Here is a 19351-nt window from a genome sequence, read left to right as displayed (position 1 = left end):
AAAAAAAGCAAATGTATCAGTAATTAAATTATATGTAAAAGATCTAAACATTTCAATTTAAAGACAGATTATCAGGAGAAAATAAACTATAAAGCAATCAAGTATACACACAGAAAGAACAAAGATAAAAAGGATGAAAATAAGATTTATTATGCAAACATTAATCTCCATGATCTCTAAGGTGGCTTTTGCCTGTCATTCTTATGGAAAGCAGGTGAAACTTTATTGATCTCAAAAGAAGACTTTAAGGAAAAAAGTATTACTAAGGAAAATGCAAACTACTTCATAACAGAAAGTTCAACCCCACAATTAATTAATTCCACTTAATTTCTAGTGGAATTAAGCTAGAAATCAATAACATAAAAGATAACTAGAAAACCCCACAATTTAGAAATTAAAAAACATACTTCTGCATAATCCATAGGTGAAAGATGAAATCACATGGAATTTACAATATATTTTGATCCAAATAATAATGAAAATACAACCTATCAAATTTGTAGATGTAGCTAAAGCCATGCTTAGAGGGAAATTCATAGCTCTGCATGCATGCATATATATATATACACACACACACACAAACGTTTTTTTAAGGCTTAAAATAAATAAGCTAAGCACAGATCTCAAAATTTTCTTAAAAAGAACAAATTAAAACCGAATGCAAGTAGAAGAAATAAACAAAATGTAAAAATTAGAGAACATTTAAAAAGCCAAAAGTTGGTTCTTTGAAAAGATTTACAAAATTGAAATCTCTTAAGATTAATCAAGCAACAAAGGTTCAAATAAATAACAAAATGAGAGAACATTGCTACAGATGCTACAAAGAAGAAAATAAACTTGAAACTAGTTCAAATTGATAAATGCTTAGAAAATTACACATTATCAAAACTGATGACAAAAGAAACTGAAAACACAAATAGTACTGTTAACTACTTAATTTGAAGAAATTGAATCCATAACTGTAGCCTCCCCCCCCCCCCCCCAGAACAATCCAAGCCTAACTGGCTGCACTGATGTGTTTTACCAATATATACAGAAGAAATGCCACTTTTATACAATATCCTATAGAAAGTTAACCCAAATGGAGGGAACCCTTTTCTAGATACTTTTATGAAGTCTACATGACCTAGATACCAAATCTTAGAAGAACATACAAGAAAGAAAATGCAGACTAACTTCACTCATTAAAGTGCAAAAATCCTAAAGAGAACATCAGCAAAATAAATTCACCAATATATAAAAAAGATCATGTCATGAACAAAATTGATTTTATTCTGGTAAGGGAAGGTTGACTCAACATTTAGAAAACTAATGTTCTGTAATTCACCAAGGTAAAAAAATAAAGGGAAAATCTATTCTCAATAGACAAAAATTAAATCTAATGTCAACTCATAATAAAGAGAGTTCCTCTTGGAACAACAGTTAGAAGTAAATGATCTGATAAAAGATACCTGCCAAAAGAACAATCCTAAAGCAAAACAATACTTACTGCTAAAATGTTGAAACTCGCCCTCTGAAATCGAGAATGAGATAAGGATGACCACTCTCATCATGTCTGTCTAGCAAATTACCGTAAAACCACACCAGCGTGGGAAGGCAAGGAAAAGAAAGTACAATTATAAGGATTGGAAATAAACCTACCAGTATACACAGACATAACTGCGCAAGTTTTAAACAAATCCCAAAGACTCTACAAATAAAACTGGAAATAAATGAGTTCAGCAAAGATGCTATCTACAAGGTCAATATGTAAAACTCAACTGATTTCTAGAACCCAAAACAAATAAAAAATGAAAAAATTTTTAAAAGATAGCATTAAAAATATCAACTACTTGGAAATTAATGCAAGGAAAGTTGTACAAGACCTCTATTCTGAAAATTACAAAATATCACAAGAGAAAATTAAAGGAATCTTAATATATCATATTCATGAATTCTAAGATGTTTCCAAATTGCTACCCAAACAAAATTCCAACAAGTTTTGCTGCTTAAGTACATTTTGTATCTGAACTTGATAAGCTGATTTGAGAACTTACATAAAGACCAAAGGCCAAGGCACATGCGAAGGAGAATACACCAGACAGGACACCAGACTTATCAAGATAGTGAGGTATTCGCAAAACGTGGACAAAATAGACCAATAAACCAAATCAGGGCCTCCTAAAACATGCCCCCCCCCAAGTATGGGTACATAATTTATAATAAAGGTGGCACTGCAGAAAAGGGACACTTTCAGTAAGTAATACAGGGACAACTTATATTACATATATGTGGGGGAAAAAAATCAAAACTTGATCCCCTACTTCACACCATACATTTTTTTTTTACATGGGCAGGCACCAGGAATTGAACCTGGGTCCTCAGGCATGGCAGGTAAGCACTCTTACCTGCTAAGCCACCGTGGCCTGCCCTCCACACCATACATTTTTAACAATCAATTTCAGATTGACGGCAATCTTAAACATAAGAGGTAAAACGATAAAGTTACAATTGAATAAAAAACGAGTAACAGTAGGCCTGAAGTACTATTCTTAGAAAGGTCTGCTTATCAGACTTGGTTGGCATCTGGGAAATTAGATTTCAAGAGGGTACCCACCATTAACTGATAAAAGTGGCTCTGTTTCTAAACTGTACAAAAAAAAATATGTTTACGTTAAACCTTCTTTCTTTTTGGGAATCAGGAATTTTGGTATGTGCTAGGAAGAGACTGCCTATGCAACCAACCTTCAATAAAAATCCTGGGCACTGAATCTCTAACAAGATTCTCTGATTGGCAACATTTCACAAGTGTTGTCACAATTTGTTGCTGGAGAAAATTAAGCTAGTCCTGGGTAACCAAGAGAGGTCCTTTATAAGGCTGGACTGATTTTCTTCACGGTTCACCTCATGAGCCTTTCCCCTTTGTTGATTTTGCTCTGTAACCTTTCAAGGTAGTAGGTAATAGCAGTGAGTACCATTACATGCTAAGTCCTGTGGATTGTCTCAAGGAAATCATTGAACCTGAAGGAAAATCTTGGGAATCCCCAACTGGTAACTCACTAAATATTTTCACGATCTAAATGTAAGAAAAAACTTCTTAAACAGAACAGAAAGAGGACTAAATCTAAAGGAGAGGGTTAATAATTGAACATATAAAAATAAAAGCATTTTTGAGCAAGACAGCATAAAGAGATTTCAAACGCAAGCAATTAGAGTGGGCAAAAATATCAGACAAAAGGCTTACATCCATAATATATAAAGGACTACACATTAATATGAAAAAGAAAACAATAGAAAAATGGGTAAGCCACAACCAGGCATTTCACAAAAGGCTATCTAAATGGCCATTAAATATATGATGCAAAGGGAAATGTAAACTAAACTAAATGTGGCATCATTACCCACCCATCATAAGATTAAAGCTAAAAAGATCGACAAAAGCAAGAGCTAATAGGGATACAGAGATATATAAGAACTATTATATAATGCTGGTGAGAATAGAAACTGGTATAACAGAGGAAAACTGTTTGGCAGCAGCTACTAAAGCTAAACAGTCACATAATACATGACCCAGCATTGTTTTGTTTTTCGCATGGGCAGGCTCGGGCAATCGAACCCGGGTCTCCAGCTCGGCAGGTGAGAATTCTTGCCACTAAACCACCACTGCATGGCCCTTGACCTAGCAATTTTAAGTCTACTTGTGTCCAGGTGTTATAAACATGATTTGTAACACTCCAAAACTGAAAACAATATAAAATTTCATCAACAGTAGAATGGATAAATAACTACAGTGCAGTAGAAGTGATTTCTACAGGAGCAGACTCCTATACAGCAATGAAAATGAATGAACTTACAGGCTATGACATATACAACAGATTAATTTCATAATGCTGAGTGAAAAAGTCATACAAAAGGACACACGATATATAAAGTTCAAAAATAGGCAAAATTAAATTATGGAATTTAGGGATTACACTGAATAATAGAATTTTAAAAAAACACAGTCAGGAGAGGGCTTATTGTATACATGTATGTGTGTGAGTTTACATGAATTCATGTGAATGCATGGCAGGAAGGAAAGAGGTAATAAGTGATTGGGAGGGGCATAAGGTAGAACTTATTGACATCTATTTCTTGACCTTAATAGTGGCTACATAGTCATTTTCTTTGAGAGAAATCATAAAACTACCTAACTGTGTTTTCTGTACTTTATGAGTTTACAATCTCACTTTTGAAGGGGTCAAAAAATTAAATGAGTACAATGACAAACATAGTGAAAGACACACATTAGGACTTAAATATTTTCATTCATTTAAGCATATATGATATATGGAAATACACGTCATTACATTACAGGTGTAAATGAGAGTGTGTGTAATTTTTTTTTTTTTTACTGAGGGAAAATTCACCATTTATAATTCACCAACATAAAATTAACCATTTTAAAGTATACAGTTGAGATATTTTAAAGTATACAATTACCATTTAAAAAAATACCATTTTAAAGTATACATATTTAAAGTATGCCCTTTTGAAGTATACAATTGAGGTCTCACACTGTTGCGAGACCACCATCTCTAGTCCCAAAGCATGTGGGATTATTTTTAAAGATTGACTAAATAGTTTCTTAAAACTGATGCCCTGGAATGCTAAAGTAACATTCAATTAAAATAAACTATGAAAATATTTTTGGAGTATAATGAAATAGCCCAATACTTCCACATTTAGAAGATATATACTTTGAAAGATAACTCAATAGACTGCAAGATATGTATGTAAAGTATGACTTTTATGGGATTTCTAAAGTTAGTCACATGCAGTAACAATGGAAAATTCCTAAAAGACCTAAGGTATGTTATTTGAAGTGTGGTTGGAACATAGGGGTGCTGGTTTGAAATGATATATGTCCTCTAGAAAAGCCATGTTTTAATGAAAACCCCATTTCATAAAGGCAGAATAATTCCTATTCAATACTGTATGTTTGAAACTGAATTCAGATCATCTCCCTGGGGACGTGATTTAATTAAGAATGGTTGTTAAGCTGGATTAGATGATGACATGTATCCACCCATTTGGGTGGGTCTTGATAAGTTTCTGGAGTCCTATGAAAGAGGAAACACTTTGGAGAATGAAGGAGATCCAGAGAGAGCCAGAGAAGAACGACATAACTACAAGAAGCAGAAAGCCCAATAGCCAGTGACCTTTGGAGATGAAGAAAGAAAATGTCTCCCAGGAGCTTCATGAAACAGGAAGCCAGGAGAGAAAGCTAGCAGATGATGCCTTACTTGCCATGTGCCCTTCCAGCCAAGAGAGAAACTGTGACTGTGTTTGCCATGTGCCCTCTCACTTGAGAAAGAAACCCTGAACTTCATCGGCCTTCTTGAACCAAGGTATCTTTCCCTGGATGCTTTTGATTGGACACTTCTATACACTTGCTGTAATTGGGACATTTTCTCAGCCTTAGAACTGTAAACTAGCAACTTGTTAAATTCCCCATTCCATTTCTGTTATATTACATTCCAGCAGCTAGCAAACTAGAACAACAGGTAACTGGTTTGTCACAAGATAACTACAAAATGCAGAATTTTTAGAAACTTTCACAGCAATTCGGCACTGCCTCAACAATCAAGTGTGTTTTCAGTGGATTTATTTTTTTAAACAAAAAGCATCTGTCTATGACAGATGGGAAATTAAAAAATGAAACTGGTGCTTCCCCATAGATAGTCTGAAAAAAGTACTGACCTCATAAACATTTTGATCCTATGATGACGATTTGAAGAATTTAAAAATTAAAAGAAACCTTAAAAAAAAATCCATTCCAAACCATTTTTCAGATTTTAAAATGGAGGCCCAGAATGAAAAGCAGATAGCTCAAAGTCACATAAATGGTGAAAAGCAGGTCCAGCTTTCTATTTTTCTTTCATAAAATTCTAAGCTTAAAATGAAAGATATCTTTGTGCTCTGAGATAATATAAAGTAATCCTTTTCTGATAGCTTTGTTTGATACTTTTGAAAGCTAATCCAGCCATGAAAACATTCTTCCCCAGACCATTTCACAAAGCTTAAAATCAAAGCACTTCCCCACAAAAATTAGAGACATTAACATTTTCTATTTAACCACATATTATTTTTCCCTAGGTGAGCAGGTAAATATCTCCAAAGTTGAAATACTCTGTAACAAAATATGCATAAAATATTAAATGATTTGAGAAATACCTGAAATAGAAGCAGCCATCTTCCTTGTCATTATCTTTTATTTTATTACAACTAAATGTTTCTGCCTAGAAAGGGGAATATAAAAGAAGGAATTACATTTAATAGATTTAGAATGAAAATTTATTATATACCTGAACTGAACGTGAATCCAGATCACATTTAGATTTATAACTATATACTTATTTAAAATGCATGTAAGACACAATAGTGAGATCAGACACTGCAAACATTCCAGTATTAAGGGACACACAATGGACTGCTATAGCACCAGTATTAAATAGGTAATAGGAGCTTTTCCGGACTGATGGTTTAACTTAAGCAAGTTAGTTTTCTAAGCAGATGATCAAAAATGAATCATAAATGTTGATATGGATTATTAAATTGGGATCCTTGGATAAGATTTAGTTTCCAATTTGAGATTTCAGATCTGTGTAGTCCAGTATGGTAGCCAACAGCAGTTACATGTGGTGATCCAGTGATTGCAATGTAGGTGGTCCGAAATAAGATGTGTTGTGTAAAATAGAAGCCGAATTTCAAAGACTTGGTAAGAAAAAAGAACATGCAATCTCATTATGACATGGTAATACTTTGTAAATAATAGATGAAAAATACATTAAAAATAATTTTACATTTTTTTCTTTATACTTTCTTTATGTGGCTACCGAAAAAACTTTAAATATCACATGTGACCAGTATTATATAACTACTGAACAGGCTGTTGTAATAGGAGGCTGTTTGCTGAAACTAAATTGCTACTTAATGAGATTATGGACTGACATGTGCCTGAGATGACTACTCCTGGATTGTTCTACAAATTACTTTTCTTTATTAGGCCTGCTTAAGGTTCATTTTCCAAGACTTTACTCAACATTAACTTCTGTATCTATAACTCGTAAATCTTGCTAAAAATTTTTCATGTTTTTTTAAATTAATTTTTAATTTCTTTTAAACATAGCAACAAACACATTCTTATCATATAATCATTCCATTCTAAATATATAATCAGTAATTCACGATATCACACAGTTGCATATTCATCACAATGATCATTTCTTAGAACACTTGCATCAATTCAGAAAAAGAAAACAGAAAAAAATTCATACATACCATACCCTTTAACCCTTCCTTTCACTGATCACTAGCATTTCAATCTACTACATTTATTTTAACATTTGTTCTCCCTATTATTTATTTTTAATCAGTATGTTTTCCTCGTCTGTCGAAAAGGCAAATAAAAGGAGCATCAGACACAAGGTTTTCACAATCACACCATCACACTGCAAAAGCTGTATCATTACACAATTATCTTCAAGAAACATGACTACTGGAACACAGCTCTACATTTTCAGGCACTTCCCTCCAGCCTCTCCATTACATCTTAACTAAAAACGTGATATCTATTTAATCCAGGATAACCTCTTGACTCTGTTTGGAATCTCTCAGCTATCGACACTTTATTCTGTTTCATTTTGCTCTTCCCTCCTTTGGTGGAGAAGGTTTTCTCAATCCCTTGATGCCAAGTCCCAGCTCATTCTAGGATTTCTGACCACGTTGCCAGGAAGGTCCACACCACTGAGAGTCATGTCCCAGGTAGACAGGGGGAGGGTGGTGAGTTTGCTTGTTGTTTTGGCTGAGAGAGAGGCTACATCTGAGCAACAAAATAGTGACCCTTGGGAGTGACTCTTACGCCTAATTTTAGGTAGGTTTAGCCTATCCTTTGCAGGGTTAAGTTTCATATGAACAAACCTAAGACTCGGGAGCTCAGCCTATTGCTTTGGTTATCCCCACTGCTAGTGAGAATATCAAGAATTCTCCACTTCTGGAAGTTGAGTTTTCCCCCTTCCTCACCATTCCCCCAAGGGGACTTTACAAATACTTTTATATTCATTGTTCAAATCACTCTGGGATTTACTGGGGAATCACTTTGGACAAACCTACAAAATTTCATGCCTTACCCAAGGTTTCATGTAACTATGGTGTTCAATTAAGCTGTCCACATAAGTTATATTAATAACTGCACTAGTCAAAACATAAATTTTGTACCAAATAAACATTTTTTGCTTTAGTCTCAAACATAAGTTAAAATTTTTAAATACTAATTAACATCTATTTTTAACATCCTACAGTATTGAAATTCCTTTGCTCTTTCTTATGCAAAAACGTTTTTAAATTTGTACATTTAGTGTCCTCATTATACACTCTAGGCATTACTAGATTATACCATCTCAGTCTTTATCGTATATCTTTCCTTCTGATTTCCTTTGTGCCCCCAGGCCTCCTTCCTCTATCATTCTCACACTCAGCTTCATTCAGTGTTCTAACATTATTGTATTACAGTTAGGTAGCATTGTGCTATCCATTTCTGAATTTTTACAATCAGTCCCGTTGCACGATCTGTATCCCTTCAGTTCCAATTACCCAATATCAACCCTATTTCTATCTCCTGTTTTTCTCTGTTCTTAACTAAAATTCTCCAAGTTCATTCATTAATGTTAGTTCCTATCAGTGAGACCATACAGTATTTGTCCTTTTGTTTCTGGCTAATTCCACTCAGCAAATGTCCTTAAGGTCCATCCATGTTGTTACATACTTCATAACTTTGTTCTGTCTTACAGTTGCATAATATTCCATCGTGTGTATATACCACAGCTTGTTTAGACACTCGTCTATTGATGGACATTTTGGCTGTTTCCATCCTTCGCACTTGTAAATAATACTGCTATAAACATTGGTGCACAAATGTCCATTTGTGTCCTTGCCCTCATGTTCTCTGAGTAGATACCTAGCAATGTATCGCTGGGTCACATGGCAACTCTACACTTAGCTTCCTGAGGATCTGCCTTCCACAGCGGTTGTACCATTTGACATTCCCACTAACAGTGGATAAATGTGCCTCTTTCTCCACATCCTCTCCAGCATTTGTCGTTTTCTGTTTTGTTGATAATGGTCATTCTGGTGGGTGTTAGATGATATCTCATTGTGGTCTTGATTTGCATTTCCCTAATAGCCAGGGAAGTTGAGCATCTTTTCATGTGCCTTTTGGCCATTTGTACTTCCTCTTCTGAGAAGTATCTGTCCAAGTCTTTTGTCCATTTTATATTTGGGTTGTCTGTCTTTTCGTTGTTGAGTTGAACAATCTCTTCACACATTCTGGGTACTAGACCTTTATCTGATATATTGCTTCCAAATACTGTCTTCCATTGTATAGGCTGTCTTTTTACTTTCTTGATGAAGTTCTTTGATGCACAAAAGTATTTTATTTTGAGGAGTTCCCATTTATTTCTTCTTTCTTCAGTGCTCGTGCTTTGGGTGGAAGGTCTAGGAAACCATCTCCTAGTAGAAGATTTATAAGATATTTCCCTACATTTTCCTCTAACAGTTTTATGGTCTTAGATCTAATGTTTAGGTCTTTGATCCATTTTGAGTTAATTTTTTGTATAGGGTGTGAGATATGGATCCTCTTTCATTCTTTTGTATGTGGATATCCAGTTCTCTAGGCACCTTTTACTGAAGAGACTGTTCTGTCCCAGGTGAGTTGGCTTGACTGCCTTATCAAAGATCAATTGTCCATAGATGAAAGGGTCTATATCTGAACACTCTATTCGATTCCATTGGTCAATATATCTATCTTTATGCCAGTACCATGCTATTTTGCCCACTGTAGCTCCGTAATATGCCTTAAAGTCAGGCAGCGTGAGACCTCCAACTTCATTTTTCTTTCTCAGGGTACTTTCAGCTATTTGGGGCACCCTGCCCTTCCAGATAAATTTGATTATTGGTTTTTCTATTTCTGAAAAGTAAGTTTTTTGGATTTTAATTGGTACTCCACTGAATCTGTGAATCAATTTAGGTAGAATTCACATCTTAACTATATTTAGTCTTCCAATCCATGAACACGGTATGCCCTTTCATTTATTTAGGTCTTCTGTGATTTCTTTTAACAATTTCTCGTAGTTTCCTTTGTATAGGTCTTTTGCCTCTTTCGTTAAATTTATTCCTAAATATTTTATTCTTTTGGTTGCGATTGTAAATAGAATTTTTTTCTTGATTTCCCCCTCAGATTGCTCATTACTACTATATAGAAACACTGCAGATTTTTGAGTGTTGATCTTGAAACCTGCTACTGTGCTGTACTCATTTATTAGGCCTAGTAGTTTTGATGTGGATTTTTTGGGATTTTCGACACACAGCATTACATCATCTGCAAACAGTGAGAGTTTTACTTCTTCAATTCTGATGACTTGTATTTCTTTTTCTTGTCTAACTGCTCTGACTAGAACTTCCAACACAATGTTGAATAAGAATGGTGATAGTGGACATCCTTGTCTTGTTCCTAATCTTAGAGGGAAAGTTTTCAGTTTTTCCCCATTGAGAATGATGTTAGCTGTGGGTTTTTCATATATTCCCTTTATCATGTTGAGGAAATTCCCTTCTATTCCTATCCTGTGAAGTGCTTTCAACAGGAAAGGATGTTGAATTTTGTCAAATGCCTTTTCTACATCAATCGAGATGATCATGTGGTTTTTCTGCTTTGATTTGTTGATATGGTATATTACATTAAGTGATTTTCTTATGTTGAATCATCCTTGCATACCTGGGATGAATCCTACTTGGCCATGGTGTAAAATTTTTTTAATATGCTGCTGGATTTGATTTGCAAGAATTGTGTTGAGGATTTTTGCATCTATATTCTTAACAGACATTTGTCTGTAGTTTTCTTTTTCTGTAATATTTTTGTGTGGCTTTGGTTGAGGGTGATGTTGGCTTTGTAGTATGAGTTAAATAGCTTTTCCTCATCTTCAATTTTTGGGAAGAGTTTGAGCAGGATTGGTACTAATTCTTTCTTGAATGTTTGATAGAATTCACACGTGAAGCCATCTGGTCCTTTTTTTGAGGAGCTTCTTAATGACTGATTCCATTTCTTGTGATTGGTTTGTTGAGGTCATCTGTTTCTTCTCAAGTCAATGTTGGTTGTTCATGCTTTTCTAGGAAGTTGTCCATTTCATCTACATTGTTGAGTTTATTAGCATACAGTTGTTCATAGTATCCTCTCATTACTTCCTTTATTTCTGTGGGATCAGTGGTTATGTCTTCTCTTCCATTTCTTCTTTTTGTTCGTTCCTTACCTTCTTTATATCCTCCCTCATTCACTGATTTGATTTTTGATGAGGTTTTCCATGTCTGTTCAAACATTCTGAATTAATTGTTTCAACTCCTGCATCTCATTTGAATTGTTGGTTTGTTTCTTTGACCGGGCCATATCTTCAATTTCCTAGTATGATCATTATTTTTGCTGGTAGAATGAATTAAAAAACAGGACTCATATACATGCTGTCTACAGGAAACTCATCTTAGACCCAAGGGTAACCATAGATTGGAAGCAAAAGGTTGGGAAGAGATATTTCATGCAAATAACAATCAGAAAAGAGCAGGAGTAGCTATACTAATATCCAACAAATGAGACTTCAAATGTAAAACAGTTAAAAGAGACAAAAAAGGACACTATGTATTAATAAAAGGAACAATTCAATAAGAAGACATAATTTATTTCACCACCATCCATTACAAAATTTTTTCATCACTCAAAATAAAAAGTTCTGTACCCATTAATCAGTAACTTCCCATTCTCCCCTCTCCCCAGCCCCTGGTACACTTAATTTTGAAACAAACACCAATGATTTTTTTTAATATCCCAAAGATGGAGCAGACAAATTTCTAATTCTCAAATGTATACACATTGCACTTTTACATTAAATTACATTTAAAGTTAAATATTAAATGAGCTATTCTTAACTTCTAAAAGTTATCTCCAGGACTTACATTTGCTGGTGGTCGGTTCCCACTGCCAGACAATTTCCACATTTTCATGGAAATACGTGCTGAATTAATATTTTTAATGATACTTTCATCTTCAGAAATAACACTTATCATAAAATCTGTCAGAGTAAACATTTAAGAAATTATTTTCTTTCTAGCTCAATTAATAGATATGGTTAGGCAAATGTATTTCTTAAAGCACACATCTTAATTCAATGTTAACAAAATTCTGATGAAAATAAAACCACTTTATTAGAATTCCCTAACAATTTGCCTGTAAAACTTAACTAATCATGATAGACAGTGTAGCTCAGAAATCTCATAAGTCCATTTTTGCCCCTAATATTTCCCTTTCTTACTTTAACATTTTGCCATGCTATAAATTCTGGTATGTGAGACGAAAAAAATGCTAGACTGCTAACTCTTAGCAATTAAAAAACCACAATAATAAGCTTTAAGGGATAAAAGAATAGAATGCATCTCATGATTTTTAATAACTTACAGAAACATTATTATTAATATTTCTAATATATTTACCATCTGTAACATATTAGGCACCTGTTACAGTTTTTAAATCACAGGTTTTAACTTCCCAAACAGATTAAAAAGTTTGTAAGTATAAGGACTATGCTATATATACAATTATTAAAAAAATGTAAAACCTAAATTTTCTGGTATGCTTCTCTCACCATTTAAAAATAAATACAGGAACTCATTCTTCAAGAAAACAGGAGTCTTCCAGAAAATTACCTGTGCTTACACTATTTTCCTATTGACTTAGCTTCTGTTATGCTATACTGAAATTAGCTGCTTACTTGCCTATCTTCAACATTAGACTGAACTCAATGAAAACTGTCATATTTATCATTTTAACTAAGAGAGCCCGGTATAGTGCATGGACAGAGCAGGCATTCAGTTAATGTTTGTTGCTATGGAATAACTTTAATCATAAATGCTGATTTATGTGACATATTTCTGTCCAAATTAAGTTTAAAAAGTCCTGGTTCTTATATGTTTAAGATAACATCACACTATATGAAGTTCTCCCCATTTAACAGTTCATAATGCTTTTGCAGAATTTCACAGTTCAGTGAATGTACAAACCGAACTAATTACCTGAGGCTATCTTTCTGTTTCAATTTTCAGTTCACTCTTGACATTAAAGGAACGCAAACCATAGGAATGAGAATAGACACAACTAGATCAAATGCATTTCCTTTGACATTTAAAAGGTAATACTACTTGCATGCTTTTTATCATGCTGTACACACAGAATAAATAATTTACACCACTAATGTGAAGGGCAAGTTATCATTATAAATGTATTAAATACTGAGAATTACTCACCAGTGAATAGACTCCCTGCTAAAAAGGAGGCATCTTTATCATATTTAACATTGAGACGAATGGGTTTTTCAGGGTCTGGAAGAATCATTAACTTAATTGTAGGTCCTTCTATGGTATTCTTGTTATAGATGCCTTTAACCTGCATAATATGTTCTCCCCTAACCAAACACATACACAGACACACACACACCCACACCCACACATACACACACACAAAAAAAGAGAGAAAAGACAAAGAAAGAAAAAAAAAGAGGGGGTTCAAATTAGACTAGTCAAAACGTAAAAATTCTGAGACAATTTACACAAAGTTTAACTCATTTAGATTTAATTTTCTTCCCAATTCGCCTTTAATTTACTCTCTATACTGGGGTTTAGCCATAGTTTAGTAGAAAAGTACAGACAATTCTCCATACATACATTAGGGAAACTTCTATTTGATGAGAGTTAATTGATAAAGCACACGAAAATCTGAAAAGTAAAAAAACCTGCCTCTTTCAAACTACTCCTGTATAGTCCAGTTTCCGCCTAACACTAAACAGAAGGCTAGTTATAATTCTGAACCTCAGCAAGGAATAAGAAAAACAAATCTGAATAATACCAACAACTATCAGACTTTCAGTTCTTACCTAGGAGCAAAAACGCTGAACACTCCTAAATTAGCCCTGCCCTTATCATCAGTTTTATGCTGTTGGTTTGAAGGAGTAAGCTAAAAATAAAACAAAACAAAACTGTTAATTAGAAAATTCTAGAGATGAATAAAATTCTTTTTCTTCTAACAAGCAATGCTATCACAATTTTATGTAAAGCCACATTTGCTTACACTTTTAAATGCTATAATTTTCTAACATGAACTAGCTGAATTAACAAAAAATATAATCAGTTTGTAAGATATAACTTTTACTTCCTCAAAAGAAATTATGAAAAATTTTTGCTGATTTAAATTAAGCAGCAATGAATGTTACACAGAATATAACCATAATTAAAAAGAACTGTGACACTTTGAGACATTATGAGAATAAAATGCAGCATTTTAAGTAAGCGAAAATTATTTAAAGATGTTTCAAACTTACCTTTAAATTGCTAGCTTTCATTAGACTTATTTTAACCTGTGGTACAGGTGCTGGATTATCCCACTGATCACAAAGTTGAACAATAAGCGGGTTCTGTAATTCTTTTCCATTAATCACTGGAATGGACTGAAACAGATACTATTTTAAGAATCACTAAAACACAAATGCCAAACAACATAATTACCACTTGTATACCTGGAAAACAATCACTTAATTCATCTCTGTTCTATTCACAAGTTTTGAAAGCCAATTAAATTGTCAAATGACCTACACATTTTTTTAATTGCATAATAAAACACATACACAAAGCAAAGAAAGAAAAAAGCAATAGTTTTCAGAACACTCTTCGACAAGTAGTTACTGGACAGAGCCCAGAATTTGTCATGTACTACCATACCATCGTTTCAGATTTTTCCTTCTAGTGGCTCCAGAACATTGGAGGCTGGAAGGAATATTTGTTTAATCATCACAATTGGCTTTTTTTCTGAAAAATAACATATATACAAAAAAGCAATCAATCTCAAAGCACAGAACAGTAATTAGCAGTAGAATAGATTTCAGAGTTGGATATGGGTTACAATTCCATAAGTTTAGGTTTTTACTTCTAGGTGCTCTAAGATACTGGAGACTAAAAGAATATCAATGGAATGATTTAGTAATCATATTTGTTAAACCCTACCTTCTCTATATCACTCTTCTACCATCACCTTTGATCTTTCTATCCTACTCTTAGAGGTACTTGGGCTATGGCCACTCCAACTTTTTCATGTTGGAAGGGACTATCAGACATGTGGGGAAGGGAAAGGAAACTAGCTGATGCTCTGGAGAAGCTGGGTCCTCTAGGTTTCAGGAATCATCTGGTCCAGGAACCATCTGGAGGTTGTAGGTTTCTGGAAGGTTACCCTAGTGTATAGAACCTTAGTAGAATTGTATATATTACCCTAGATGTTCTTTAGGATTGGCTGGAATGGTTTTGGTTGGGGTTTGGCAAGTTATGATAGGTAGCAATATCTAACTGAAGCTTGCCTAAGAGTGACCTCCAGAGTAGCTTCTTGACTCTATTTGACCTCTCAGCCACTAATACTTCATTAGTTACACTCCTTTTTGGTCAGGATGACATTGTTGATCCCACAGTGCCAGGGCCAGACTCATTCCTGGGAGTCATCTCCACATTGCCAGGGAGACTTTCACCCCTGGATATCACGTCCACGTAGTGGAGGAGGGCAATGATTTCACTTGCAGAGTTGGACTTAAATAGAGTGAGGCCACAACTGAGCAAAAAAAGAGGTTCTTCAGAAGCAACTCTTAGGCATACGTATAGGTAGGTCAGGCTTCTCTACTACACACATAAGCTTCACAAGAGCAATACTCAAAATCAAGGGCTTGGTCTATTGATTTGGGTGTCCTTAATGTTTGACTCAGTATCAGGGATTTCCCCAGTGGTAAAATTTTATAGTTTCATATTTTACTCCCATCCCTCAAGGAAATTTGCCAATACATTTTGTTTATCTGCTTAACACATTCTGGGCATTAATTAAGCTATACAGGATTATAAAGGCTCCCATTTTATTCTGTGTTTCCTGTGTTTTGATTGTTTAAATGAGCTATCCAGACTGGTTATGAATAGCTACAGAAAATTTAGGTTCTGGACAAAATAAACCTTTCTTCCTTTGGTCTCAAAGAGAAGTTGAGGTTCTAAAATATACACAATGTCTTCCTTACCCCGTGTTCTGAATAACCTTAATGCTGACCTACCACCTTCGTTTTTATCTCTAAATACCAGGTTATAAATACATAAAATATCCATAAAAATACAGAAATAATAATTACCACTCCAGACAAAACGTGACTGCTACAAGAGCTTACAATCTTGTTCCAGTTCAGTGGATTTGGGGGTCTTGTTAAAAATCAGCTGACCATAGATTTGGTAGTTTATTTCTGCACTCTCAATTCGATTCCATGGGGCAATAGTTTTACCTTTGTGCCAGTATCATGTTGTTTTGACCACGTGGCTTTATAATAAGTTTTAATGTCAGGGAGTGTTAATCCTCCCACTTCGTTCTTCTTTTTCAGGATGCTTTTAGCTATTTAAGGGCACCTTTCTTTCCAAATGAATTTGGTAACTAGCTTTTCCAAGTCTTCAAAGTAGGTTGTTGGAATTTTTATTGGCACTGCATTGAATCTGTAGATCAATTTGAGTAGAATAGACATCTTAACTATATTTAATCATCCTATCCATGAGCAGGGAATGCCTTTCCATCTATTTATATCTTCCTTGATTTCTTTTAGCAATACTGTCGTTTTCTGTGTACAAATCCTTTATGTCCCTACTTAAGTTCATTACTAAGTACTTGATTGTTTTAGTTGGTATTTTGAATAGAATTTTTTCCTTAACTGACTTCTCAGATCACTGCTTGTGTATAGAGATGTAACTGATTTTTGCACATTAATTTTATATCCTGCCATCTTGCTGAATTTATTAGCTCAAGTAACTTTGTTGTAGATTTCTCAGGATTTTCCAAGTACAGTATCATGCCATCAGCAAATAATGAAAGTTTTACTTCTTCCTTTCCAATCTGGATGCCTTTTATTTCTTTGTCCTGCCTGACTGCTCTAGCTAGAACTTCTAGCACGATGCTGAATAACGGTGGTGACAGAGGGCATCCTTGTCTTGTTCCTGATCTAAAGGGGAAAGCTTTCAGTCTCCATTGAGCACAATGCTGGCTATGGGTTTTTCATATATACCCTTTACCATATTGAAGAAGTTACCTTTGATTCCTATCTTATGAAATGTTTTTATCAGACAAGGATGTTGAATTTTGTCAAATGCTTTTGTAGCATCAATCGAGATGACCATGTAATATTCCCTTTCGATTTGTTAATGTGGTGTATCGCATTAGTTGATTTTCTTGTGTCGAACCATTCTTGCATTACTGGTACAAGCCCCACTTGGTCGTAGTGTATAATTTTTTTTAATGTGTTGTTGGATTTGATTTATTAGTACTTTGTTGAGAATCTTGGCATCTATGTTCATTAGGGAGATTGGCCTGTAGTTTTCCTTTCTTATAGCATCTTTACCCAGTTTAAGTATTAAAGTGATGTTAGTTTCATAAAATGAGTTAGGCAGTGTACCTTTCTCTTCAATTTTTTGGAAAACTCTGAGCAGGACTGGTATTAGTTTGATAAAATTCCCCTGTGAAGCCATCTGGCCCTAGGCTTTTCTATGTAAGAAGATTTTTTTGACGATGGACTGAATCTCTTTACTAATGATTGATTTGTTAAGATCTTCTATTTCTTCCTGAGTCAGTGTAGCTCATTTGTGTGTTTCCAGGAACTGTCCATTTAAGTTGTCTAGTTTGTTGGCATATAGTTGTTCATAGCATCGTCTTATGAAATATTTCATTTCTTCAGGGTCTGTGGTAACAACCCCACCTCTCATTTCTGATTTTGTTTACTTGCATCCTCTCTTTTCTCTGTCAGCCTTGCTAGTGGTCCATCGATTTTACTGATTTTCTCAAAGAACTTTTAGTTTTATTGATTGTTTCTGTTGTTCTTTTCTTCTCCCCTTCATTTAACTCTGCTTTAACCTTTGTTAATTTCTCTTCTTCAATTTGCTTTAGGGTTAGTTTGTTGTTTTTTCTCAAGTTCCTCCAGGTGAGCAGTCAAGTCCTCAATTTTTGCTTTTCCTTGTTTTTTATTATAGGCATTTAGGGCAATAAATGTCCCTCTCAGCACAGCCTTGCTGCATCCCATATGATCTGTTATGTTGTATTCTTGTTTTCATTCATCTCCAGATAGCTACTGATTTCTCTAGCAATTTCTTTTTTGACCCACTGGTTGTTTAAGAGTATGTTATTTAATCTTCATATATTTGTGAAATTTCTCATTCTTTGTTGGCTATTGGTATCCAGCTTCATTTCATTTTGATCAGAGAAGGTGCTTGGAATAATTTCAATATTTTTACATTTATAAAGACCAGTTTTGTGTCCCAGCATATGATCTATCCTGGAGAATGCTCCATGAGCACTACAGAAGAATGTATATCCTGGTGTTTCACGTTATAATGACCTATATATGTCTGTTAGGTCTAATTCATTTATTAAGTTGTTTAACTTCTTTATTTCCTTGTTGATCCTCTGTCTGGTTGCTCTGTCTATGGAACAGAGTGGTGTATTGAAGTCTCCTACTGTTACTGTGGAAAGGTCCATTGCTCCCTTCAGTTTTGTCAATGTCTGTCTCATGTACTTTGGAACTCCTTGATTGGGAGCATAAACATTTATGACTGTTATTTCTTCTTCGTGAATTGTCCCTTTTATTAGTACAGCATCTTTGTCTCTTATAATGTCTTTACATTTAAAGTCTATCTTGTCCAATATTAGCATAGTTACTCCTGCTTTCTTTTGGTTACAACTTGTGTAGAACATCTTTTTCCATCCTTTCACTTTCAATTTATTTTTATCCTTATGTCTCAGATGAGTCTCTTGTAAGCAGCATATATCTGGATATATTTCTTAATCCATTTTGCCAAGCTGTATCTTTTAATTGGTAAGTTTAGTCCATTAACATTCCAAGTTATTACTGAAAAGGCATTTCTTGAATTTACCATCTTATCCTTTGGATTCTGTTGATCAAATCTACACATTCTTTCCCTTCTATCTCTTTTTACCCTATAGTCACCCTTTAAGTTAACTTTTTCAATTCTGTGCCCTCCTCCTGACCTCCCTCTCCTTTTTTTCTTTTCAACTGGCAGAACTTGCTTTAGTATTTCTTGTAGGGCTGGATGCTTGTCAACAAATTCTTTCAGGATTTGTTTGCCTATGAAAATTTTAATCTCTCCCTCAGTTTTGAAGGACAATTTGGCTGGCAGTCTTTCTCTTTCAGGATCTTAGATATAACATACCATTGGCTGCTCGCCTCCACAG

General features: G+C 34.4%; 1 protein-coding gene across 5 annotated transcripts in view; it reads right to left on the bottom strand.

Moving 5' to 3' along the window:
- The window catches only part of SMCHD1 (structural maintenance of chromosomes flexible hinge domain containing 1), a 211088-nt gene that overhangs the window by 51258 nt on the left and 140479 nt on the right, over positions 1-19351 (bottom strand). For all 5 annotated transcript variants that reach the window (XM_077135872.1, XM_077135873.1, XM_077135875.1 and 2 more), the window contains 5 exons: positions 14430-14555; positions 13986-14065; positions 13360-13517; positions 12016-12131; positions 6196-6260 (listed from right to left, as the gene is read on the bottom strand). In XM_077135872.1, the coding sequence (XP_076991987.1) occupies positions 6196-6260; positions 12016-12131; positions 13360-13517; positions 13986-14065; positions 14430-14555 (545 nt within the window). The remainder of the gene's footprint in view (positions 1-6195; positions 6261-12015; positions 12132-13359; positions 13518-13985; positions 14066-14429; positions 14556-19351) is intronic.

Source organism: Tamandua tetradactyla, chromosome 18 (genome assembly GCF_023851605.1).
Source record: "Tamandua tetradactyla isolate mTamTet1 chromosome 18, mTamTet1.pri, whole genome shotgun sequence".
Classification (NCBI taxonomy): Eukaryota; Metazoa; Chordata; class Mammalia; order Pilosa; family Myrmecophagidae; genus Tamandua; species Tamandua tetradactyla.
Note: the sequence above shows the minus strand (reverse complement) of the source record. Positions and strands in the feature narration are given on the sequence as shown.